The 26470-nt window shown below is 39.4% G+C and overlaps 1 protein-coding gene and 1 long non-coding RNA gene across 6 annotated transcripts in view; one reads left to right on the forward strand and one right to left on the reverse strand.

The window, feature by feature from the left end:
- The window catches only part of SORBS2 (sorbin and SH3 domain containing 2), a 220990-nt gene that overhangs the window by 96600 nt on the left and 97920 nt on the right, over positions 1-26470 (reverse strand). For all 3 annotated transcript variants that reach the window (XM_042934331.1, XM_042934333.1, XM_042934334.1), the window contains exon 4: positions 2600-2649. In XM_042934331.1, coding sequence (XP_042790265.1) covers positions 2600-2649 — 50 coding nt within the window. The remainder of the gene's footprint in view (positions 1-2599; positions 2650-26470) is intronic.
- LOC122217405 overlaps positions 1-26470 on the forward strand; it is a 77222-nt gene that overhangs the window by 47958 nt on the left and 2794 nt on the right. For all 3 annotated transcript variants that reach the window (XR_006201464.1, XR_006201463.1, XR_006201465.1), the window contains exon 3: positions 14481-14593. This is a non-coding gene — a long non-coding RNA (uncharacterized LOC122217405). The remainder of the gene's footprint in view (positions 1-14480; positions 14594-26470) is intronic.

The following is a 26470-nucleotide window of genomic DNA, read 5'->3' on the forward strand; positions in this document are numbered from 1 at the left end:
ATGAGGAGACTCGGGGTTACTCCTTCAGCCCATGGTTCCAAAACTGCGTGCTGAGGCCCCCCCCGGGCCCCATCAGGAGCTTCGCAAGGGCTTGGGAGGATATTTTGTGTTCTTGAGGAGAACACAGCGATCCCTATCAGACACTGCACAAAACTACTAGCCTGAGCTAGTCCCATTTTCAACGTAGTCAGTTGTGTGGTCTGCCTTTAGATGATATCACATCTTTGAAAAGCTGGGTGTTGGTGATCACCGCGGCAAAAAGCAAGGACCCTCTGAAAATAATTTGGGGCCGGGAAAAGAGAGTGGTGATGTACGCTCTAATTCCATGGTCTGAGAAGTTGTGTGTGCGTCCAACAGGCACACACGTCCCATTAATAAGTATATTAATGTGGTTATAAAGAATAAAAAAAATGATTATTTTTTTAAGTGAAAGTGCATTATTTTTTCAAATTGCTTCTCAGTTGGTAGAACATGGGTACTTATTAAGTTGTCTGCACCTACTGCTTAATAAATAGAACTGTGAAGTATTTCTTTTGGCTTGAGAGGATGGCTAAATATTCCTAAGCTATCTCGGCACTATAAAACCAGAAAGTGTAGGAACCTCCGGGTTAAACTGTGTCTGTATTCTAAGCTAAGACCTACGTAAGATGACGTGAGAATCCGTTTTTTATTCACTGTCTAATAAAGAGCTCCCCTCGAAAAGCTGAGACATCTGTGAAATTGCTAGAACAGAAAAATCTATTGCATTCTGTATCTACTTACTCATGTGTTGATACTTTCTGCTTTTCCTTGAAGATATGTGTGAGATCTCAAAGTGAGGATGCTGTCTTTAGTACTGTGGCGTTTTAAACAAAAGGGTCCAGTCACTTCTAACCCACTTTGTATGCATATGTTTGAATATCATATTTTGCATGCCTGTATGTGTGTAAATTCACCCAGGTAAGCAAAGTAACTTTGCAAATCAGCATTCTATACAGAGCCACACTCACTCCTTTTAAATTAGGGCATGCTTTAGAAGGGGTTGCATTCATGTAACAGACTTGGAGTGATAACTTGGCTCAAGTACCCCAGAGACCTAAACAAACGCACGAATTTCTCCCTGCCTACTTTACTATTTAAGGATTGAATTCCAACACTAGGAAGATTAATTACTGAATGCGTTGTAATGAATATGACATATTTAGTATGATCACATATTACACCTCCGTCATTAATAGGGTTATACTATAAAGGCAAATCAGCACTCCACAAATTGGGAAGTTAGATTCCACTTTAATCCGTGAGGAGATGCCTGCAAAGAATGAATGAATATAACCTCCCCAAGTGGACAGTTTGCTGGAGTGACAACTGTCCCACCATGCCTTCTCCTGTTCAGCTGTGTTCTCTCTGTTCTATTTGCTTTCTTCAATCCTTTTGCCTTGTAATATTTCTCCTTTCATTTCCCATGTCTAATTCTCCCACATCTGTCCCACATCTCCAACTGTCCAAATGCCTTTACTTGGTTCTTCTCTAGGGTTATCATCTCTCTTGATTTCTCAGCTTTCCTTATATGTTTTGACTGTCTCCAATATCCTCATCTCGCCTATTACTCTCCACATTTATAACTGCATTTTTGGAGGCCGGCTGACCCACACTTTTCTGAGGTCAGCTAGAGCAGGTTTCTGCTAAGGAGCAACCACAGGATCACGGACAGAAAGACAAGTGTCCGTATCTCTACACTTGATCTAGGGATCGGATATTGGTTCTCACCAATGGTTGTTAATCGTCCCTCAGAGCATTTTGCTAACACTAAGAGATGGCAACCAGGCAAGCCGCTTGATGTGAGAAAATATCTCGGGCCACCCTTTTCCCTTTGCCACGGAGTAACTGGCTAGCTTTCCAGGGGCCACTTGTGGAAGGAAATGGCATTATCTGTGAACACAGGTTCCAGAATTGCAGTGAGAAAGTTGTTTTTCAGAATCAGTTGATAGCCCATATAAAAGTGTCAAGGGGGCAAAGGTGAAAATAGAACTCAAAATATTTCTACTGTGGAAAGAAAATTCATATGTACCTAGCATGTGTCATAAACACTGTTACAATTAACGTGCATCATTACATAATACAGAGTTCAGAGACCTCGGTGTTGTTAAAGCTATTTGGAGACAGTGTTCTCATTCTAAAAATATAGTACTTATGACTTTATGTGTATTATGTCTAGAATAATTAAGCTGATCTCACATGAAGCTTTGGCACTCTGTCTGCTAACATCGTTAACGTGAAGTGTTTATAAAAGGGGGACTTTGAATATTTTCTACTGCAGCAAGTTGCCTATGAATTTAGCTTATTTTAAGTGAGAAATTACAAATGTATGCATCAAATGATACGCTACTTTTTCCTAGGGCTTAGGAACTCCTGTTCGTTTCAAGATATGATCATAGAAAAAGGGAGTAAGAGTAGATAACAAAACAGAAAAGTCTACTTTTGATAGCTATAAGATTGGAGCACAAAAACAGAGAAGTCAAGTAATGAATTTAGATTAATCAGATCAGCAGAGTACTAAACTGAATGATTTAGGGCCAAGATGATTTTGAAAGGGTCGAAACTAACAGAAACAGCATACCTGTATTCATTTTGACCTTGGAGGGTTTGTTATTAAAATCTTCAGTTTTCCTGTAGAAAGAAAATGATGCATTAATTTGCTCACTAGTATGCGGAACAAAATACCATGAACAAGTGTTTTTGTTTTGTTTTTGGTGTACCTGTGAGTTAATAGCACATTACCGTTAGTCTTATTTTAAATCGGGGTGAATAAGGTAGGCAGAATGTATAATTCTATTCAAATTAAACTTCAGTTACTATTGGTCCTTGATCATAAACATAAACTTAGGTTTTTGCTTAATGGTGACCACTAATGGATGAAAATGGCGAGGAATTCAATTGTGTTAAAAATTAAATTTCTTTCACAAACATTTATGCTAAGAGTTTTTGTTTTCTAAGCCCCAAAGGGTCATTGGTTGTTAAGTGTCCTCTTCCAGAATTTTGAAAGGTAGTCTGGCACTTTGAAATCATGACCTTACATTGTTCAATTTATTACATTATTTAATTTATTTTGTTTGAGATCATGACCTTACATTATTTAATTTATTACTGGGTCAGTTTCTTACCAGGGAATAGTTAATGAATTGAGCATATATTTTGAGGAAACGGTCAAGAAAGATGAGATGCACCTATTTTTTCTTCTTAAGACACAGGAAATATAAAACCTATTTCTGTTTCAGTACCTGATGCTGTGGTTCTTCCCAATTTAGTATTTGCTGTGTAACAATTGAGGTTAATTCACTAGAAATGGTTGCTGGAATGTTGCCGGCTGCAGAAAAAGTTTTAAGATATTGTGCATTATTTTATGTCATGTGAGATGACCTAGTTCTTTCCCTGGCATATTCTTTCAGCCCATTTTTAGAGTTTCTTACTTCTCCATACACCAAGACCAAAGGGGAAGGACGTGCTGTCATAGGAAGCAATTCTTTTAAGAGCGAGAGCTCTGAAAGAGAGGTTTACCCCCAGCCAACCTGCCTTTGCTCCTGAGTTGGATGAACACAAACTTTTCCAGCCCCCATATGTTCGGTTTCCAGGTACATCAGCACTCTCTCATCTGATCACTTAAAATACTTATTTAGACATTATGGACAAGTGGGGATAGGCTGAAATGAAGCAGTCTGTCATGATCTGTCAAGAAAGACTTTTGATAAATACATTTTCCCTCAGTCTCTGCAAGGAGCACCAAATGAACTCCCTGTGTTTCTTGTCCCTGCCAGAGTTTTTGCCTTCTCCTCCTTTCTGACCATTTCTCCTGTCCTCATATGGTTGGCTCTGTTCATCAGCTATCATTGTCTTGTAATATGGGGATTGAAGTTCACCTCTTCCAGAAAGCGTGGTTTTGCCCATCACTACGGTGAAATTATAAGAACAAAATCAAAATGCAAACACCAGCTAAGTACAATGATACGTATCTTCTCTCCCAGGACCGGGAGGGCGGGGAGAAGATGGTGAAATATATAGCCTGGAAAAAACACACTTAACTCATAGGAGACTTAATTATGAACCAAGAGGAAAAATATTTCCTTTTTTTGAGAGAGAGAGAGAGAGAGAGAGAGAGAATGAGAGCACCAGCCTGGGAGAGGGGCAGAGGGAAAGAGAGAGAGATATTTGACCAGACTCCACACTCAGTGCCAATCCTGATGCCAGGCTGGATCCCGCGACCGTGGGATCATGACCTGAGCCTAAATCAAGAGTCAGAGGCCCAACTGACTGAGCCACCCAGGCAGCCCCAACAAGGATTTCTTTTTTAATGATTAGCTAAACTTCCGAATACCTTGGTACTTGGTAAACACTAAAGCAGCAAACACACAGAATGGATAAAACCACAGTAATGATATTCCACCCCAACTTATTTTTTAGAACTATAAACTGAAAACAATACAGATGATAATATCCTAGTTGTGTAGTTTTTGTGTCACCTGATCGTGTTGAGTGTCCTATTCTTGCCTGGAGCTGCCATGTCCAATACTGAGTGACTAAATATTACAGTGAATTTTACAGTGAAATTTCACAGGCCAAGTGATTTTAAAAAGTGAGCGAGGGAAACTTCGCTCTGATGAATTTTCTCTCTTAGTTTTCCGTGCACACAAACGAGAGGAACACGCTCCCCCCCCCCCCCCGCCCCCACCCCTTCAAATGTGGCCCTTTGTGAAGAACTCTACTCGGTAGCCTCAGCATGGCCCGTATTGAAGAGATGCCAGAGAAGTCAGGGAAGAAGGCAGTGGTCAGTGCAGGAGCCTTGAGAAAGCTCCATGAAACATATTTATTTTAATCTCTCGGTAGCAAAACTCTTAGTATGTTAACCTTAAATGGATAAAATAAATGGAAAAGAAAAGCCTCAGGGGATGTCTGTGACCAAGTCAGAGGCAACTGCTAAAACAAGAAGGGATAAACAGTCCCCAGAAAATGAGGACTGGAAAGGACATTTCCCAAATTGTACTTTATCACTCCTTTTCAGAACGCTTTATGTTGAAACCTGTCCTAAGTTTTTCTTTCTCTCTTTCTTTATTCATTTATTTTTTAACATTTATTTATTTTTGAGAGGCAGAGAGAGGCAGAGCATGAGCAGCGGAGGGGCAGAGAGAGAAGGAGACACAGAATCCGAAACAGGCTCCAGGCTCTGAGCTGTCAGCACAGAGCCCGATGCGGGGCTTGAACCCACAAACCGTGAGATCATGATGTGAGCTGAAGCTGGACATTTAACCAACTGAGCCACTCAGGCGCCCCTGTCCTAGTGTTTGAGTTGAATGACAAAGATTAGTGTTTGCCTTGGAACACTACTGATTGGTAAAGAAAACAAACACAAGGAAGGTTAACTCTCAGAATACAAAAGCTGCCAATATAAATTAATAATGTTTTCACTCTAAGCTAGGGAACTAATTGCCAGCATTTGTTGTTTGAATTCAAATGCAGATGTTTACAAAATATATGCCACTCAAAAAGTAAAATAGGATGAGCAGGAACAAAGAAAGGCGCCACAAATCCTTGAGATTTTCATCTTTAAAGTGATGTATCCTGTTGCTTATAAATGTAATTTCGTGAGGCTTTTAAGCTTCTCATTGTTTTAGATGTCAAAATGTAAAATGACTAACTTCCTGATCAGGCAGGACATTTTCCACGTTGTGAAAAGAAGAGCCACGGGTGATTGAGCTTTCCAGAAGAACCTGAAACCGAAAGGCTTCTTGGGTGACTAATAAAAATGCATGATTCAATTTCCATGATTTGTACTAAACCCATTAACAAGTCCACAACTGAGAACCCTCTTTAGACAATTTAAGCTAAAGCAAATCTAATCTCTTTTGTTCTTTCCTGGAAAAGTATGTTTGATTGTATTTACAGAACAAGCATAGATTATTCTGGAAAGCATCAAATTCCTAGAGCGTTTGCGTGCTACGAGGAGAGACAGTGTTTCAAGTATTCTCCTAAATTGGAATTGAACAAGGGCCAAGACAGTGAAAACTGATGATGAAATGCAGAGCACCTTGAGCCTCAGCAAATAACCCACAGAGCAAAGAACTCTGTGCATTAGTGTCAAAATGATTTTCAACAGGTGGTGGGGAGCTGTATTTACTTAAGTTCAGTTCTTGCCAAAGTTTTATGTAAAAAACAACTTTATATGTATACTAAGTTGTATACAGCAACCTATTTGTTTTGGCGTGGGTCACGGCAGCCTTCTTTCCCAATATGCATATGGCAATAGATTGGGTTTGTTGTTCATGCTTGGGAAAAACGTGACTGATGAGGGAGTGTGGAACAAGCTGAGGGCAAAATACAGGCTCCCCTCCCCAACCACCCCCCCCACCGCCCGCCCCAGGTGAAATATGTGTGATATTCCTCAGATACTCCTGGCTACCCAAAAACAAAGGAAAGGGGTTTAAGTGTTTGCCATGGTAGTGTAGGAAAGTAAGGCAAATGAAATATTAGATTCCCTTACTGCCTGCAGCCCATTGACAAGTCCTTGAAACTGGCAGAGTGACCTCCCTCTAGAAGCTCAGCTGCCTCAAGGATGACACTTTGCTGGGGGCAAAAGAGAACCTTAGCTTAACATTATTCTAACCTCCAGGATCCTGTAAGTCTACTTCCTTTATCTCAACTGCCCCAACATATATGCTGGCAATCATACTCCAAGTTTATGGCCCCGGATCTAAAGGGTCTCATGACTGAGGTTGTATTAAACGGTAATAAATGGCATTTCCTTAGCAATGGCTAGTCCCTCAAGGTCCTGGAAACCGTGCTTCCAGAATACCTTAGAGACTGACTCTATCCCTGACCCCCTCCCAACCTAAGAGCATATAATGAGTTACTCCACACAAGCCCAGAGCAGCTCTTCCTGCCCACAGGGTCCTGTCCCTGTGCTTTAATAAAATCACCTTTTTGCACTAAATATGTCTTCAAGAATTCTTTCTTGGCCTTTGGCTCTAGACCCCAAGAACTGCACCCCCCCCCCCAAACCTTCATCAATGACCTTGTGTCTGTAATCTTTTAATTCTGCTTGAGTTTCTTTTGATGATCTAACATCCACTTTTTTTCTTATGGATCAGAGCAATCTTTATTCTTAACAGGCATATAACAATAGATTGGCTAAGTTAACTTTTGAATGAGGGTCCTAAGAAGATGTTTGATTGTTCAGGCTAAGACACCAACATGACTTTGTGCTCATAATCTTGTAATTCTCCTTGAATTCGCTCGTTTATCAGGTATCCTATTCTGAAAGAAGCAGAGGCAAAATCCTTTCCTCAAGTTTGGCCAAGAATTCTGTGTAAGTCATTTCATTTTTGTAGACCCAAACTGAAGCACCAAGAACATCTATAAAACTATAGGACTAAATTTTAGTTCAGCTAATGTGAGAAGTTGCCCAAAATATTTTCCATAGAATAATTTTAATCCAATAATTGCTAGGGTTATTTTGAAATTGACCTATTTACAGTTCAGATGTTATTTAGAAGAAAGGAAGCACAGTCTAAGTGGTAGGAAAACATTGAGGGATGTTAGATTTTTTAGAGACATAGTTTAAACACAAGAATACAAATGATGCATGCTGAGGTTATGCACCAGATTTTGACCAGAATTAACTTTGGAATGGATCATGTGTACCATTCTCTTTGGATAAACTATTGAGTGGCCAATGCGTGTCTGGCTCTGTCTTTCTTTCCCTGGCAGTGGTAGGATTAGAAGTATTTTTTTTTTAAGTTTTTAATTAATTAATAAATTTATTTTTGAGAGAGTGAGAGAAAGTGCAAGCAGGAAAGGGGCAGAGAGAGGGAGAGACAGATTCCTGAGCAGGATCCTTACTGTCCGCGCAAAGCCAGATGCAAGGCTCCAACTCACCAACCTTGAGATCATGACCCAACCCCAGATCAAAAGTGGGATGCTTAACTGACTGAGCCACCCAGGTACCCCCTCCCCCCTTTTTAAAAGGGATTACAAGTGTTATTGTTATTATTATTTTTAATGTTTATTTATTTTTGAGAGAGAGAGACAGAGACAGAGAGACAAAGCACGAGCAGGGGAGGGGCAGAGAAAGAGGGAGACACAGAATCTGAAGCAGGCTCCAGGCTCTGAGCTGTCAGCACAGAGCCCAATGCAGGGCTGGAACTCATGAACCACGAGATCATGACCTAAGTGGAAATCGGACGCTCAACCGACTGAGCCACCCAGGCACCCCAGGATTAGAAGTATTCTTAAGTGCCAAATGATTTTATTTTTCAATTACAATCAAATGACTTAATGTAGGTTGATTACAATTTATCTTTTCTGTCAATGTGCTGTTTTGAAATTTTCACAGGAAATACCCCAAGTAGATTATTTTATCCTTTACAGTCTCTGCATTTAGAAAGATAAGTATCCACCTCAAGCCCTTTTCTGAATGGGTTCCCTGAATTGACAGCTGGTATATGACACCGACTCAGAGGCTCCTCGGACATCACAGTTGATAGTAAGGTCATGGTTGTCCATGTTCAGCCTTCAATAACTAAAAATTCCTCCCAACATTCCCCAGCTAATGGTGCCTGAAGATGAGTCCTTATTATTCAAGAGCCAAATCATCCACAGCATTTATATGCGAACGCTGGGGTAAGAACACATTCAACATCATTTCTAGGAATAAGGAGAGATCATTACCATGAATAGTGAAGAACAAAGAACATGAGGTCATTGATTATTTTTATAAGAATATACAATATATTTTTAACAAAATTTAACCAAAACATTCTTTTATATCAAATATCCTGATACCTGGAAAAATTTCCTGAGGAGGAATAGCATGTTTAAAATGGAAATCAGCAATTTTTCTTTTGAGACTTTACAAAGCAACCTAGTCAAAATTGGTAACAGATTTTTCCTGAAGACTATACTGGTTAGAAGTCAATCACTTGGTAAATAATTTTCTTTCTGGAGCTTTCCAAAGCCTCAAAGTCTGTGAATCACTCTCTTTAATTATAAAAGAATGCTGACTTCTTTTCACCTTACATGGTCATGTGATTTAATTGAAAAATATTTATTTATAAATATTTAATTTAAATATATTCCTCTAGTGTCCTACCTTCATTGGATCTTTAACTTTTATATTGAGGATGCTTATAGGTTACATCTAAATACTGAAAAATGAATGCCTTTTTTCTCTAAAACAAAGTCACTTGTTCAAAAGTACTAGAAAAATTCCACTGGTTTCTATTATGTAAATCTAAAGCCAAATGGGTTCCCAATTAAAAAAAAAAGCAGATTTCTAATGGGGATCTGATGAGTCAGGCACATTATCAAAGAGACAAGTGAGGAATTAATAGAATATAGGAACACATGTTACAGGTGAACTGAGTAGTGTTGGAAGGATAGGTTATGGAGTCAGGCAGACCTAGATGCAAAATCCAATTCTACCTATTTCCAGTCATCTAAACAATTTATACTAATGTCGTGATCTTCTTCTACAATAGCAACAGCAGCAGGATCAAACCTCTCCCCGTCCCCTCTGCAGTAAACCATCCCCAAATTGGCATCATTCTCATTCCCCGATATTTCAGGTACTTTGAGGCATACCTTTTATCTTGGACTGAGTCTTGACAAAATGATCTAGACTTCCCTGAAAGTATATAGGACATTGTTTTATTGATTTAAATTGAAGTCAGATGGGGTGCCTGGTGGCTCGGTTGGTTAAGCATCCAACTCTTCATTTTGGCTCAAGCCATGATCTCAGGGTTTGTGAGATTGAACCCTGAGTTGGGCCTCAATGCTGTCAGCGTGGAGCCTGATTGGCATTCTCTCTCTCTCTCTCTCTCTCTCTCTCTGTCTGCCCCTCCCCTGCTCACCCTCATTCATGTGCATGCATGCATGCACTCTCTCTCTCTCTCTCCCAAACATTAAATCATGAGTACCTATGGTTTATTATTAACTACAGAAATAGTTAAATCAAACACTTGTTTCCTAGCCCAGCTAAGTTATTGCTAGTGAACCTAAGGGAAAGTGACACTTAAAGGTTGTAACAATTAGCTTTTTATAAATCCTTTTTCCATTACCTTTGACAGCTTATAGCCCAAGGGTGACAGTCAGAAGAAAGAGATGTCCATAACATGTCACACAAAAAATTGTGTGACAAATTACAGTGATAGCATCCTGATGACAGCCATTTCTGTTTAGTTCCGTGAGTGAAAGTATCTCCCCTTCATTCCACCATTACACAGACTACCATAAATTTTTATTTTCAGCAGCAAGTCTTTGATCTTTTAAAAGAATCATTTGTTTCTTTTCTAATTTGGAAGAAGGAAAACTGTCTGTATTTGTGGATAACATATTATATATAGAAAACCCTAAAAATTCCACCAAATTCCACCAAATATTAGAACTAATAAACAAATTCAGTAATGTTTCAGGATTCAAAACCAATATGGAAAACCAGTGTATTTCCAGACACTAATAATGAAATATCAGAAAGAAAAATTAAGAAAACAATCACATTTATAATTGCATTAAAAGAAAAACTACCTAGGAGTAAATGTGACGAAGGACGTGAAAAATCTGTGCACTGAAAACTATAAGACATTGATTAAAGAAATGGAAGAACACACAAATACTCTGGATTGGAAAGAATTAATATTGTTAAAATGTCCGTACTACCTAAGACAATCTACAGGTTCTATGTAATCTTTATCAGAATTCCAATCACATTTTTCACAGAAATGGAACAAAAAAAATCCCAAAATTTGTGTGGAACCCCAAAAGACCCCAAAACAATCTTGAGAAAGAAGAAACAAAGTGGGTGTTATCATACTTCCCGATTTCCAGCCGTAATCAAAACAGTATGGTATTAGCATAAAAAAAGACACATAGGTCAATGAAACAGAATAGAGAAGTTAGCAATAAACCCATTTATATGTGGTTAATTAATTTGACAAAGGAGCCAAGAAACTCAATGGGGAAAGGATAATGCCTTCAATAAATGGTTTGAGAAAACTGGAAAGCTAAGTGCAAAGGAATGAAACTAGACCCCTCTCTCACACCATACACAAAAATTAACTCAAAATTGATTAAAGACTTGAAGGTAAGACCCGAAACCATAACAATCCTAGAAGAAAATAGGGTGTAAGCTACTTGACATTGGACTTGGTGATGAGTTTTTGGATTTGACAATAAAAACAAGGCAATAAAAGCAAAAATAAACAAGTGGAAGTACATCAAACTAAAAACTTCTGCACAATGGGGTGCCCGGCTGACTCAGTTGGAAGAGCATGAAACTTTTGATCTTGGGTTGTGAATGTGAACCCCATGTTGGGTGTAGAGATTACTTAAAAAATAAATAAACGTTTTACAAAAATAAAAACAAAAACTTCTACACGGCAAAGGAAACCAATAAAAGGAAAAAGCAGCCTATAGAATGGGAGAAAATATTTGAAAGTCATGTGTCTGATACGGGATTAATATCCGAAATACGTAAAGAACTCATACAACTCAATTGCAAAACAGAGCCCCCCAAACCAAACAACAATAACAACAACATTTGATTAAAAAGTGAGCAGAGGAAATGAATAGACATTTTCCCAAAGAAGACAAACACATGGCCAACAAGTACATGTAAAAGTTCTCAATATCACTAATCATCGGGAAAATGTAGTTCAAAACCAAGACCTAACTCCTCATGCTTGTTAGAGTGACTATCATCAAGAAGACAAGAGCTGACAAGTACTGGTGAGGAAGCTGAGAAAAGCGTACCCCCGGGCTCTGTTGGTGGGAATAAATTGGTGCAACCACTATGGAAAACAGTATGAAGATTCCTCAAAAAATTAAAAATAGGCCTACCGTAAGATCCAGCAATCCCTCTTGGGGTATATATCCAAAGAAAATGAAAATAGGATATTGGAGAGGTATCTGCACTCCCATATCTATTTCAGTGTTATTCACAACAGCCAAGATATGGAAACAGCCTAAGCATCCATCAACTGATGAATGGATAAAGAAGATGTGATATGTATACACACACACGCGCGCGTGCACACACACACACACACACACACACACACACACACACTGGAATATTACCCATGAGAAAGAAGAAAATCCTGCCACTTGAGGCAACATGGATGGACCTTGAGGGCATTATGCTAAGTGAAATAAGACAGAGAAAGACAAGTGTTGCATGGTATAATTTATATGTGGAACCTATAAAAAAAAAATTGAACTCATAGAAACAGAGAGTGTAAAATAGTTTCCAGGGGCTGGAGGATGGGGAAGATAAGAAGTTGGTAAAAGTTATAAGATGGATAGGATCTGAGGATATTATGTAAAACACGGTGTCTCTGATTGATTAACACTGTATTGTATACTTAAAATTTGCTAAGACAGTAGAGCCCAAATGTTCTCACCAAAAATAAAAGGGTGTGTGTGTGTGTGTGTGTGTGTGTGTACATATGTGAGGTGATGGATATGTTAACTAGATGGCAGGAATCCCTTCACAATGTATAAATATATCAAATTACCATGATCGTACACTTTAAGCGTCTTAGAATTTTATTTGTCAATTATACATACCTCCAATAAAGTTGAAATGAAAAAAAAAGCTAATAAACACTTTTGTGCCATGTAAAAGAAATAAAGTAATAAAAGAACTGTTAAATTATGAGCTTCGCTAAATAAGTTTCCCCCTACTTTCAATTTTCAAAACTTCCATCTTAATTTTTATACATTGATATCACAAAATGATCTGATATAAAGAAAACTCTAATCTAGTTTTGCATGTTTCATACTTAGAATTTAATGGATGTGAACATTAAACGCTGTGGTAGGGGAGAGAAGTATCATTTTATGTGTGTTTTATTTTTTTAAATCCCAGCTTTGGAAAAGGATCTTAGATCAGTCTACTCATTTTTGAGATTAGACATTTCAGGTAAGGAAAAATGACTGCTCCAAGGTCAAATACCCTCAAAAGTACTCAGATGTGGCTTCGCTCCCCTGACTATAAGCAAAGAACATGCATCTCCCTTTAAGGTGTCTCGAAATGTCAGTTGAAATCAAGATAATTTCCCTCGATAGGTTACAATTAATTACAACGCATAACGTTAAACATAGTGCTTAAGTGCCGAATCATATGTGGCAGGGTTTAAAGGAAAGAATGAAATATCAGAAGGCTAAACTGGTTGACGAATAAAAAAGGGCTTTTGACAGAAGTCTATCTACTTATTTTTCTAATACTAATATGCAAATAGTGGCTGTTTATGACAAGGATTCCTTCTGCCCAACTCCCGTAGTCGAAATGGAAACCTTTGTTTAGCTAAAGCCCAGACCAATAGCTATAGATGGCTGTATTTTCAGAAAACCTCGGAATCTGAAGTTAATAAGTATGTTTATTCGAATGTATTTCCATGGCAATGTTATTTTATGAAGTGACTACCGTTAAATAATCCTGCTTATTGTTAACTGACTGTGAAAAAAAGTTACGTGTTTCTTCTGATTGAACACACGGGCTTCCAGAAACACCAGAAATAATGCTTCTATAACTTAGCGATGTCAAAGTGCCCTTCGACCATATTATTCAGTACACTGCCAGTATTATTATAAACCTGTGTTTGTATGTGTCTCAGATATCAAATGGTGAAACTCTATTTGCTATGTGAAATTTGGGAAAAAAATCTTGGGGGGTGGTGGCAGAAATTTGCTTCAATTATTTTTTTTAATGTTTATTTTTGAGAGAGAGAGAGACAGAGTGTGAGCGGGGAAGGGGCAGAGAGAGAGGAAGGCACAGAATCCGAAGCAGGCTCCAGGCTCCGAGCCGTCAGCACAGAGCCTGATGCAGGGCTCGACACCGTGGACAGGGAGATGACCACCTGAGCGGAAGTCAGAGGCTTAACCAACTGAGCCACCCAGGTGCCCCTTCAATTTGTTCTTTAAAAACCCATGGAAGACAATAATGGGCCAATGGGGGAAAATGCGGGAAAGCTTGCATTTATTAAAATTCGACATTTCTGGAATTTTTTCAACAGTGGAGAGTTTGTGACATTATTCATTTGGATCTAGTGAAAATAGGTAATAACGATAGTTATCTTTTATTGTGAAGATTATTTACTTTTGATAAAAGAAGTGTATAATCCTCCTCATCATCATCATTTTCATATTGCTATTCATTGGCGCACAAGAATGGCTTGCTAGATCTTGGCAAGAAATTTGGCAAACTTCTTCATGACATCTCTGTGGTCCTGCAATTTGGCTAAACCACGTCACTTTATCTGAAGTAAGTCTAGGGGCTTTACCAGACTATGAACTAAGAGCGACATAGTTGTTGGAAAATATAATTAAATTGATATATAAGGGAATAGTGGTTATTGTATAAATCAAGAAGGATGTGTTCCCACTTTTACAGCTGTGTTAGGGCCTCGTTACCCCGATTTAAAAATGCCCTCTTTTTGTGTTTGTCCATGAACTAGCCTGTCATGGATGCGAGCATGTAAGCAGACTTTGGAGGCTCTCACTGACTGCTGAAGGGAGGCTAGATGAGGCCACTGAGTGATTTGGTAGAAACAACATAATGAGCTACCAGGTGAGTGTTAGCAGCAGTAAGAAAAATTATTGGCATATCCATTGTTTTCGTTGTTGTTGCTGTTTTTGTTTCTTTCATCTCAGGGAAATCATCTCAGTGGCTTTCAGGGTTAATGCTCTCAAATAATCCACATTTATGCTTTGCATTGACGGGCAGACAGATGCCTAACAGTTCCAACTAGAAGTTTTAGTATTCCCTTAAGATGTACCTGAATTTAAGAAACATGATATCCAAATTGCTGGGTTTTTAACAATCTGGTTTATAACTCCCATTGGAAAGAAAGTAAATGAGCCCATCCTAAAACTAAAAGCTTTACGATTTCTGAATTATACAGCAAAACAGGGGTTGGTATCTATTGCCCTTTTGTTCAGCAAAATGCCCACCCAAATGACGTCACTTCTAGTTCTTACCCAACTCCCATGTCCCCAGCATTCTTCCTTTTTTATACCTAATATAGTCCTTCATACCCTGCCACTATTTAAAGCTAAAACTTTCACTCAATCTACCTAAAATAGGCAAAGAAAACAAAATACAAATTTATACTTAAATTATACATTGGAGAACGCTGAAACTTATTTGAACTAAGATTTTGTCATTTTATAATATCCTTACTTATTTGACATGGTGGCTAAATCCCAAAATGGTTGGAATGTTCTTTAAGATGTTTGTTGGGTATATTTCAACATATGTAGTTAAACCGTATTCGATCTACTCTTTATCAGTCTTCTGTCCGCCCCCACCCCCCCAGCCCCTTTATCTATGGAAACAAGTGCTCCACTTTTTTCCATCTGCCCTGGATCTCCACTGCTCTTTGAAAAGCAGAAAAGATTTCATCTTGAGTTCCCAACGGCATGAGGACATAAGCTGTTTCAGGGCAGGCTGGTTTCACCCCGAGGTGAAGCAATGGCATGGAATCTTGAATGTAAAGACCCAGGCTGGGCTTTCTGTTCACACGGACTCCACTGTTCTACTTCAGATCCACAGGTGGAGGCTGTGTCTGTGCGGACATCCCCACACAAAAATCTGATACTCACTGACTTCAGTATCATTTCTTCTTTTTTAATGGGGAGCAAAAGCATTGCCTCATTTCTGTTGCAGCGTTTGGTAATGGAAATCTAGAAACTGAGTTGTGACCTTGTGCCATGATACTGATTCATCAAATGTATTTGAGGAGAGGGATCACTTTTCTATAGTACATAGAAAATTTCTAATGTGAACTCATTATTGTTCGGATGTTGGCTGAGTTCCTGTGTCGGAGTTAAAGATAAGAAAATGTAGGTCATCATATTGCAATATATAAATATATAAATCTATTATACACCTTAAACTTATACAATGTTGTAAGTCAGTTATATGTCGATTTAAAAAAAAAGTAGCTCCTATGGGGAGGGAACAAAAACAATAGATAGGCTCAGAGTTAGTAACTTTCTTGTAGGAGTGGCAACTTCAGAAATATACATATACACTCATCAACAGCTGGTAAGCGGCAGAATCAGGATTCAACAACCCAGATTTTAGGGAACTTTCAGGTACTTGCTTTTAACATTCCATTATATTCTAAAGTGAGTATCAATATTAAGTCTTATGTGTGAATGTGTGCTTGGGCAAACCACCACACTCCTTTGGGCCTGAGGTTTTTCGTTTATAAAACGAAAGACTTGTTTTAAAATTCGAAAGCACATAAGGTCCTTTTATGGTCTGAAATTTTCCTAAATCCAAGAAGCGTATATTTGGTTGACAAATATTTATTGAGCTTTCACATACAAACCAATATTCTTATCAACAAGATTATATATGATACTAAGCAGAATCTAACTGGAAGTCAATATATTTAAAAACTTTTTTTTATGTTTATTTTTTGAGAGAGACAGAGTATGAGTGGGGGAGGGGCAGAGAGAGAAGGAGACACAGAATCTGAAGCAGGGCTCCAGGCTCTGAGCTGTCAGCATAGAGCCAGATGTAGGGCTTGAACCCACGGACCATGAGATCATGACCTGAGCGGAAGTCAGCCGCTCAACCGACTAAGCCACCCCGACGCCCCAGAGGTCAATATTTTAATGACTCATTTATATATTAAAATTCAGAAGGAATTTACGGTTTAAAGAACCGTATTTCTTTTTTCTTTTTATTTATTTATTTTGAGAAAGAGAGAGAGAGAGAGAGTACATGAGCAAGGGAGGACAGAGAGAGAGAGAGAGAGAGAATCCCAAGGAGGCTCTGCACTGTCAGTGCAGAGCCTGATGTGGGACTCAGACTTATGAACTGTGAGATCATGACCTAAGTGGAAGTCAGAGTCAGATGCTCAACCGAATGAGCCACCCAGGTGTCCCAAAGATCTGTATTTCTAATAGCATCAGAATGAGATGGACACGTATTAATCCAAGTCAAAGCCATTATCCAAATCTGTCTCCCTCTTGGCTGCCCAGGTTACTTAACTCCAGAAACAAGATCTATGGGATTCTCTCTCTCTAACGTTATTGTCTTCCCTATTAACTCAAAAACCCTTCAACTGAGATGATCAGTTTTAGGATTTCATCTTGCCTAAAATCACATCCATTTTATAAACCGATACCAAAACAATTTGCCTAAAAGTAAACTTCAGTCAATAAATTATCATCACCTTTGTAAAGTCTTTTCTCATCATGGGTGGTGTGGTGTTGGTAGAGACATTGGGGGGGGTGACAAGAATCATTGATCATTTTGTTTTCTATTAGCGTTGGTGGGCGAGAAATCCTTCAAAGCAGAGAAGTGGTCAATGCAGGTTCGCATTCCAAATGTTAACATTCTTTTGCCTGTCTCGTATTTCAAAGAGTTGTCTATTGACCTTTGAAGAGACAAAGGCTGAGAGATCTTAAGCACGTTGTGTTCCAAACCAATAATTTCATTACATTTTCTTTCTGGCTCAATCAGTCACATCATCACTTGCTAAATTGCCATAGCATGGGAGGTACTGTGACATTTGAAGTTACTTTTCACGTGGATGATTACTGCTCCAGGCTTTGCTTACTGTTGAAAAAGTTAGGTATCGGGCCCACAAACAAATTGCCAAAGTCTTATGAGCCACAAAAATTTTGGTCAGCCTGCTCCCCTTTTCAGAAGTTTTGGAATTAGAATGTTTACCTGATATGATTTAATATGCTTGGCTATTTGTAAAACTACTATGTGATGAATGTATCATTAATTTGGAGTGATTGAGAAAGACCATCTGAATTAGGGAGAAGGGTGAATTGTGGAATGGTTGTGAAGAAACAATTTATTTTCCTTTAAAAATATAGATTAACTCTAGGTCCAGGAAATAATGTCCAGACTGGGTCCTTTAGGGTCCTATTTTATTTTATTTTATTTTATTTTATTTTTTTATTTTTTTTTTATTTTTATTTTTGGGACAGAGAGAGACAGAGCATGAACAGGGGAGGGGCAGAGAGAGAGGGAGACACAGAATCGGAAGCAGGCTCCAGGCTCTGAGCCATCAGCCCAGAGCCCGACGCGGGGCTCGAACTCACGGACCGCGAGATCGTGACCTGGCTGAAGTCGGACGCTCAACCGACTGCGCCACCCAGGCGCCCCCTAGGGTCCTATTTTAATGAACGCATAAGAATGATTTGCACACACAATGTCAATTCACATGTAGTAAGTGTTTCAAAAAAGGTTTCAAAAAAGCCTAAGGATTTATGCTAGCATTTTGTTTAAGATCCTAGCTTTTAGGGGCACCTGGGTGGCTCCGTTGATTAAGCGTCCGACTTTTGGTTTTGGCTCAGGTCGTGATCTCATGGTTTGTGAGTTCGAGCCCTGCATCAGGCTCTGCACTGACAGTGTGGAGTCTGCTTGGGGTTCTCTATCTCTCCCTCTCTCTCTGCCCCTCCTGTACTCTCTCTCAAAATAAATACACTTTAAAAAAAGAACCTAGCTTTAATATCACAAAAGGTAAATGACAGCCTAGACCCTCATCCAATTATCACAATTTCCAAATTGTACATTTAAGATACAGTTCAAATATACTTTATATTTATTCCCCACTTCATACTGGGCTCATGATATTCTCCCCTCCCCAAACCTCATCCCATTTTCCATCATTCCCTGTCTCAAGCAATGGCACTAACTATTCTTTATTTAATTCGTTAATCCATTAATCAAAAAATTGGAAGCCAGTCACTGCATAACTAGAACTTAGTGTTTACTCGTGTCATTTCTTTCTCCCTTCACTCTCTGTGTTTTGAGAAGTAAAACAAGAGACATTCAGCTCTAGAAAGGACAAAATACGTCTAAGCCCCTCGGTTCGTTTGGCCAAGAGATTTATGTGTGAGATGGTAAGCATTTTTAGTTTTTTGGATTTTATACAGGCCAAATCCAGGTTAAGCACAGTGACAGTTTAATACCCAGAGTAGGGGAGATGGGAGCACATGACCAACTAATGGTGATAGAGACTAATATTATGGCTTCATGTCCCCATGGCAGCAGTGAACCCGAAATGGATGATCTTCTAGTAGTAAATATGTAGGGGCAGATAAAAGTGGGAGAAAAAGTAACACACACACACACACACACACACACACACACACACAGTCTGTTTTCCCTGCCCAATTCTCACAGGCCACTTGTTTCCAGATACTTTTATCCTCTTGGTTCAGTGTATGACTACTTCAAAGATGGCGAATGTTAAAGTTTCAAAGAAGTAACCATATCACTTTTGGTCAGATTTCTTACCTAGTGAGACAAAGACTATTCTTGTCTTAGCAAAAACTCTTTAGCAACACATGCAATGAGATGAATAACTGTAATACAGGACATATTCATTACTCAGGTACTTAAAGTTTAGTATTGCATATTCTATAAGCAGACACTAATCGTGGGGGCTTTTCTTAGCTTCTTCTCTGCCACCCCTTCCACCCCTAATGATATCTGGGCGGTAGAATTTGCTCGGTAAATATACATACAATGAAGGTATCCTCATTTGTGGGCGTGAAGGAATGATTGCCATTATAAAGCAGTTTGTCAGGGAGAGAGACCGTGCAAAGAAGCTTGACGATTGCCCTCAATTGCCCATTACAGTCCCTGCCTTCATTTTTACTAGATTATCTATGACCTTTCTAAGTTTTTCTTATCTGCATGTAATGGTGTCTCTTCTGGAATATGTCACTTCACGACTCTTTGAATGATTTAGAGGTATCAGGCTAACAAATCCACACTCATTCCTGAAAATCACTGGCAAATGTTGACGTTGGTGGAGCCCGTTTTGGTGGTTGGCAGGATGGCTTTGTTTGAAATGTGAGATGTATTTAAGAAGTTATTTGGAATCCCAGAGTATCGGTACTAGTAATGAATATGCTATGCTTGCCACACTGATTCAACCAATGCCAAATCACCGGTTTATATCATGCATTTTAAACAAACGTGTCTTCACTGTCTGAACCCTAAACAGTAACATGACCTGTCATTTTGTTTTTCCAAGAGAAGAAGACTAATAACATTATTTATTTTAGAAAAATCCTCAGTACATATGGTGTTTGTATCTATCTTGCTACTCCTTTTCCCAGCCAAAATGGATCAACACATACAAACAATCCCTCACCTGTGTTATCTTTTAATTATTTGTAATATAACATCACTGGGATTGATTCTAGCAACGGACAATGATTGTCGTTACTTTGGGGGGCGTGTCTCAAGGATACATAACTGGATAAATTGTGATTCTTGGTTCATGACAAAGCCTTATCATAGGTCCATGTGTCTCTTCTTCTCTCTCTTCCTCCCTTCCCCCTGAATACCTACACACCTGCCGTCTAAAGCAAGAGATAGACTTGGATAGGAACCTGCATCTAACCAGATGGTCTGGGCCACTGTTTCATCTTTTATTTCCCCATACCTCAAGTAGTGGTCATTCTGAATTCCATGTGGGTCATTCTCTTGCTTTCCTTTTTATGAGTTTCCTTGAACATATGTATCCTTTATTTTAGTTGTTTTTATCTTTATAATGATGTCATCATGCTGGATATAATTGTATTGCTAAAATTCATCTTTATTGTTGCCTGTTCCTATAGTGTGCTCATTTTGCCTCCTGTATAATATTCTATTGTGTGAATATACCAGTTTGCATATTGACTTTCTTGTTCAGGACATTTGGGTTGCTGCTAGATTTTGCTATTTTGCTATTCTGAATAGTGCTGCTATGAATATTTATGTACATGTTTCTTATTGCTTTGCTTATTAATTGCTTGCCAGAGAACTTAAATGGTAATAATAGCTTTTAAGTGCTTTCTGTGTGCCAGGAACTATTTTAAGTGTATTTACATATATATTAATTCACTTGAGGCTCACAACAGCCAGATGAGGAAAATACTGTTGTTATTTTACTGATTTAAAAAAAAATGAAAACTCAGAGAAGTTAAGAAACTTGCACAAGATCACACAGCAATTAAGTAGCAGAGTCAAGCTTGGGAATCCAGGCGGTTTGGCTTTAGAATTTATGTTCTTAAACACTGCACTAGAATGTCTTTCTTAGATCTAAGAATCTGAAGGATTACAGCAGTTTATAAATATGTAACTTAGGTATTGACCAAAATTTCAGCCCAGGACCACTATAATTTGGATCCATCCATGTGTAGCATAACCTGTAATGAGCAATACTGAAAATTCTCGCGCATATTATAACTACCCTAAAACATAGTGCGTATAAACTTCGTTGCGTATTTTTTTTAATCATAGGCATAAGCTTCTTTGTGAAACTGTTTCAAGGAGAGGATCACTGTGCTGTTTTTGTTTTTGTTTTTGTTTTTTTAAGTAATCTCTGCACCCAACACGGGGGCTTGAACTCACTACCCCAAGATGAAAAGCTGCACACTCTCGAGCCAGCCAAGTGCCCCTAGGATATTCGATGCTGCAGATATGCCTCCACACCAGTGGTGGCACTTCTCTGAGGCATTTCCTGCAGACATCCCCGAGCGGATCATTCCAGATCACAGTCCTACCATGCTCCAGGCCCATCTTCATTCCCTCTGAAGGAGCCCCAGCTTTTTCTATGTCTTTGTGCTAAGGGCACAATCGGGGCCCTGGGGGGCTCTCACATGATCAGATAATGAGTTTAAGGCAGAGGTGACTTGGATTCTTAATTTTCAGAGGAAGAGATGCTCTTAGATCAAGAGCAAAAATGCTCATCAGTCAGTAAAGCAGCACCCTCAAAAGCGTATGGAAGTTGTGGCAAACATCGGTCATGTCATTCCTAAGGTTTCTATTTGTTACTACCTAACAACTCGTAGTCAAAACATTTAGTCCAGAAACTCTATTGTCGTAGATACAGGTAAAACATAAAGACAGGAAGCACAGACGGCATTTGTTTATTTTGTGAGCACCGAAGCCATCGTCAGGGCCACCCTTCGTGGCTCCATTTATTTCTTGTTCATCCTGATTCTGAAGGTTTAGTCTCAAGAGGAAGAAGAATGAGCCATCAGTTGGATGAGTCATATTTTTGTTATAATCACAGGAACATTCAAAAATGAAATCATTTAATTCAGCTGAACGAACCTTATAAAAAGTAAGTTACTTCATATACATTTGGCAAAAGACTAATTAGCTATTTTGAGCTCTTCCTGGAATTATCTTGCCCATTCTTTCCACCCTCCATGACTCCCGCTTCCAGCTCTCTCCTTGCCCAGTGCTTTCCTGGTCGTGTTAATGAAAAAGAAAGGAGGAAGAAACATGTGGTTTTGACGACCTTCAAATCATTAAGGCAAAGGGGGAAGAGGCCCCACAACCAGTCGTCTTTGAAAAGTGAGCATCTTTCAAAGATACAAATATTTTCGAGACATTTTAATATTATCTTTATCATTGCTTTTACATACTCTGAATTAGAACATTATTTCTGGATTTCCCATCTTTAGCTATATCTGTATTGGCTTCTGTGTGCGTGTAGATGTATATATCTCTCCCCCTTTTCTCTTTCTCTCCAGGCAGATTTTCCAATATGTATCAACACATAAAAGTCAACGCTGATTACATAGATATTTGAATTCCTCTTCTACCATTTGTCAAAAATTTCAATTCAGTTCTTGTGAACCAAAGAGCTCTCCAGCAGTTTTTAATTTTTATTTTTAAAAAGGGCACTAAGTTGACAACAAGGGAGCTTACATTTTGTTAAAACTAAATGGGAGGTTTCAAAGAAAGACTAATCTTTAGTATTAGGGTCAGGATAATTACTAGCGACTTTTTTTCTCCAATGTTCTAAGGGTTTGTGAAGCATTTTTGTTACTTTAAAACTACAATGAAAACAAGCATATAAGTAAATTGCAGCATACCCACACACTTGCATTTAAGAGAAGATAGCCCTGTGCATGGCAGAAAAATTGACCTACTTATTCCCTGGTGTAAACATTCATGCTCCCTTTCACATCTTGGATTACCTTGTTGAAACTTGTTTTCAAAGTTTACCTCAAGCTCTCTATCGCCCGGCACCCTGGCTCAATCACCCACAGCTTTGCCTGTATTTCTGGAGCCTTACCACATGAGCCATTCGTGTGAAATATACGCTGAGATACAAACTCACGCAGCATTCTGATGTGATTGCCGTTTTATTTAACTTTTTAGATGCATTGCCTTTCTAGCTACATTTTAAGTACCTTGAGGGGGGAGAGACAAAGTCACTTAAAGTTTTCGGCTTCAGTTTCCTCATCTGTAAAACGAGTGGGACTAGACCTTTCTTTATCGACTCTAGCATGCTGTGATTCTGGTTCCCAGGACTCAAAGTCACCATGATGACTTTTTTTAACTTTGCTTCCACAAAACTCTCGTTAGCCCAGAGATCCTAAAACCTAAACTAGAAGCCACAGAGCAATCCCTCAGGCTTCTGGAGGCATTATTATTCCTCATCCTGAGTTGTAAGACAGCAACATGTGAGTGGTCCAATTAAGAGTTCAAACTCATTACTTCCGTCATTTTTTGTTAAATAGGCAAAAAAAGGATTTTTTCTATTGCTCATGGAGTGTCTGAGTATTTTTTTTTTATTTTAGATCTAAAATATAGATAGGTTTAGATCTGTATTTTATTTATTTATTTATTTAATATGAAATTTATCGTCAGATTGGTTTCCAAACAACACCCAGTGCTCATCCCAACAGGTGCCCTCCTCAATGCCCATCACCCACCCTCCCCTCCCTCCCACCCCCCATCAACCCTCAGTTTATTCTCCGTTTTTAAGAGTCTCTTATGGTTTGGCTCCCTCCCTCTCTTTTTTTTTCCTTCCCCTCCCCCATGGTCTTCTGTTAAGTTTCTCAGGATCCACATGAGAGTGAAAACATTTATTTACCGCAAATTTTCAAGATGGGTTGAATATGCTTTCTGCTGCATTTACCACTTAAGTTCTTTCCCACATTATGGCACGATGCCTCTACTTGTATTATGCTTGTTAGTGTCCCGCACTGAATCGTTTTTTGTTTTTCTCTTTGTGTTCTGTGCACGTTATACAGCTGCTTTACACAGCCCCCATTTTTCCAGGTGAGGAACTTGAGTTGTGTGTTAGCAGTGGCTGCTACTGGCCGACATGAGCACTGGCCAGTCTGTTTGGGACACCAGGGGACACACTGCTAGTGGAGATGTGTGCAGACCGTGCTGCCCGGTGGGGCACAGAGAAACCAAGTTCTTTGGGTGAACATTGCTAGGCCTTCGAGAGGCACCAGACCGAGTCCTCGCTCCATTAGCAAATTGCAAATCAATATGTCCAACACATAATAAGGATCCTACTAATTAGATATTTGGGATTATGTTAACACCGGTTTGATACCTTCTACAGTTAAGATCGAATTGCATAACTGCTCTAGCCAACTTTTTAGTATAGGTGTTTAGTTTCTCAAGTTTGACTAGAGAAATTTGTAGAACGTTATAGGTCTCACCAGTGTTTCAGTTCACACGGACTCTTGCCGTACGGCATCACCCAAGTGAGTTCAGAGGGACAAAAAACGCTACAGAAATTGCAGAGCCGGGGAAGCCTGTCTTTGGGCTCCTCCCACCCTCTCCGTGTTTTCCCCTCCCATCATCTCTTTGCATTATTATTATTTTTTTTGAACACAACTGGATCTACACTCTGGAGCACTTCTTACCATCTCTCCTCTTACGTGTTTATTATTTCTTTTCCACCCTAAGAATGTAAGCAAAGTTCCCAAACTTATTTGGGGTTCAGGTGACCGTACTTAAGGCAGTCACAGAGTAAGATATGAATATGCTTGAAGGAGGGGCTATAGAACCTAAATTAGAGCTATCTGAAGATCCCTAAATTTCTCTCTCAAGTCCTGACCTGTCCTCCAAATTCCAGACTTGGAATGTGAACTGCCTACCCACACTTGGACGTGGCCAGTGTCCACCGGGGGCCCTTCAGTCACCCTGGCCCCTCCACTGCCCCCTCTCCTACCCTTTCCTGCAGCATTTCACTTCTCTGCAAACATCACCATTTCTGTTGCCCAGGCCAACCTATAGCCAAGCGACAGGATACAGCTCGTTTTTCTCTTGCATTTACGAGCAAATCCTACTATCTCTGCCTTCAAACTGTATCCAGAATCCAAATCCTCCTCATCACCTTCTCCACTAACACCTTCAACCTGAATTTAAGTCTGAACTATTCCAGTAGCCTTACAACTGGTCTCCCTTCATCCACTCACACTCTGTTCCCTAAGTACTGAGAATGAAGTCTCCAAAATCTGAGAGCGAGCACTCATCCAGCTGTTCAAAACCCTTCCATGGCTTCCCATCTCCCATCCTTACCATGGTCTGCAGGGTTCTCCATGCCCTGGGCCCTCATGATACCCCTGGCTTCATTGCTACCACCCACCCTCCATGCTTCCCCGCCCCAGGCTTGCTGACCATCTCACCGCTTCTGGGACATGCCAAGCCCACAGCGATCCCACAGTCTCTGCCACTGCTTGGGACCCTGCCTCTATGAATCCCTTTGGTTCTCCAGGTCTGTGCTCAAATGCCACTTTCTCAGAGACACCTGCCATAACCCCCCTCCGCCCATATATATAATGCCCGCCTCAGTATTTCCTTTACCCTTCGAAAGTTTTTTTTTTTCTTCAGAGCACTTCTCACCATCTCTCATCTTAGATGTTTATTATCTCTTTCCCACCATGAGAATGTAAGCTCAGAAAACCAGGACCATTATGGGGAGAATGTGATTCAGAGTCAGGAAATTCAGTCATGGGGTGGAGTCTACAGAGATCCCACCTGCACAATGGCATCTTGTGGCCCCACACAGGGTAGTTAGGGGAAAGGATGAATATTACCGATGACTAAAGTCAATATATTTTTTTTCCCTTAGGAAATTCAGACAGGTAGTCAACTTTACCAACTTTTACCACTTAGGCAGCTTTATCCACTTTAGCCCTTAGGCGGCTGTGGAAACCTAGTCGTTGTGGACGAGAGCACAAAAGAAAATCAAAGAGTGGAACAAGTCAGTGCTTTATAACTTGAACAATAGAAACTATAATCATCACTTGCTTAATTGCTCCCCTATCATTCTATTTCAGCATTACATAAATTAATAGTGCCACATGTTCATACTAAACACCATTATTTGCCTTTGTTGTATTCTCATGTGAAACTAGACAGACATCACGATCAGACTTTGGACTCTGATCACGGGCATTGATTGCAAACAGTGCTGACTTAAGTCAGTGAAATCTGGAGTCACCACCACTACTCAGGATCTGAATTTTCAATCCTGTAAATGTGACCGAATAGCTGCCACCTCTCCTAGGTATAACGAAAAGGTTACTTTCTTGGTGGTAACAGGTTTCCCTACTTAGTTGTAGACGTGGCTGATTTCCTATGTTGCATTTAATTTCCTTTAGTTTTGTTAAGATTTTGAATAATGAGGTACTGCCTTACACAATTCACACA

Source organism: Panthera leo, chromosome B1 (assembly GCF_018350215.1).
Source record: "Panthera leo isolate Ple1 chromosome B1, P.leo_Ple1_pat1.1, whole genome shotgun sequence".
NCBI lineage: Eukaryota > Metazoa > Chordata > Mammalia > Carnivora > Felidae > Panthera > Panthera leo.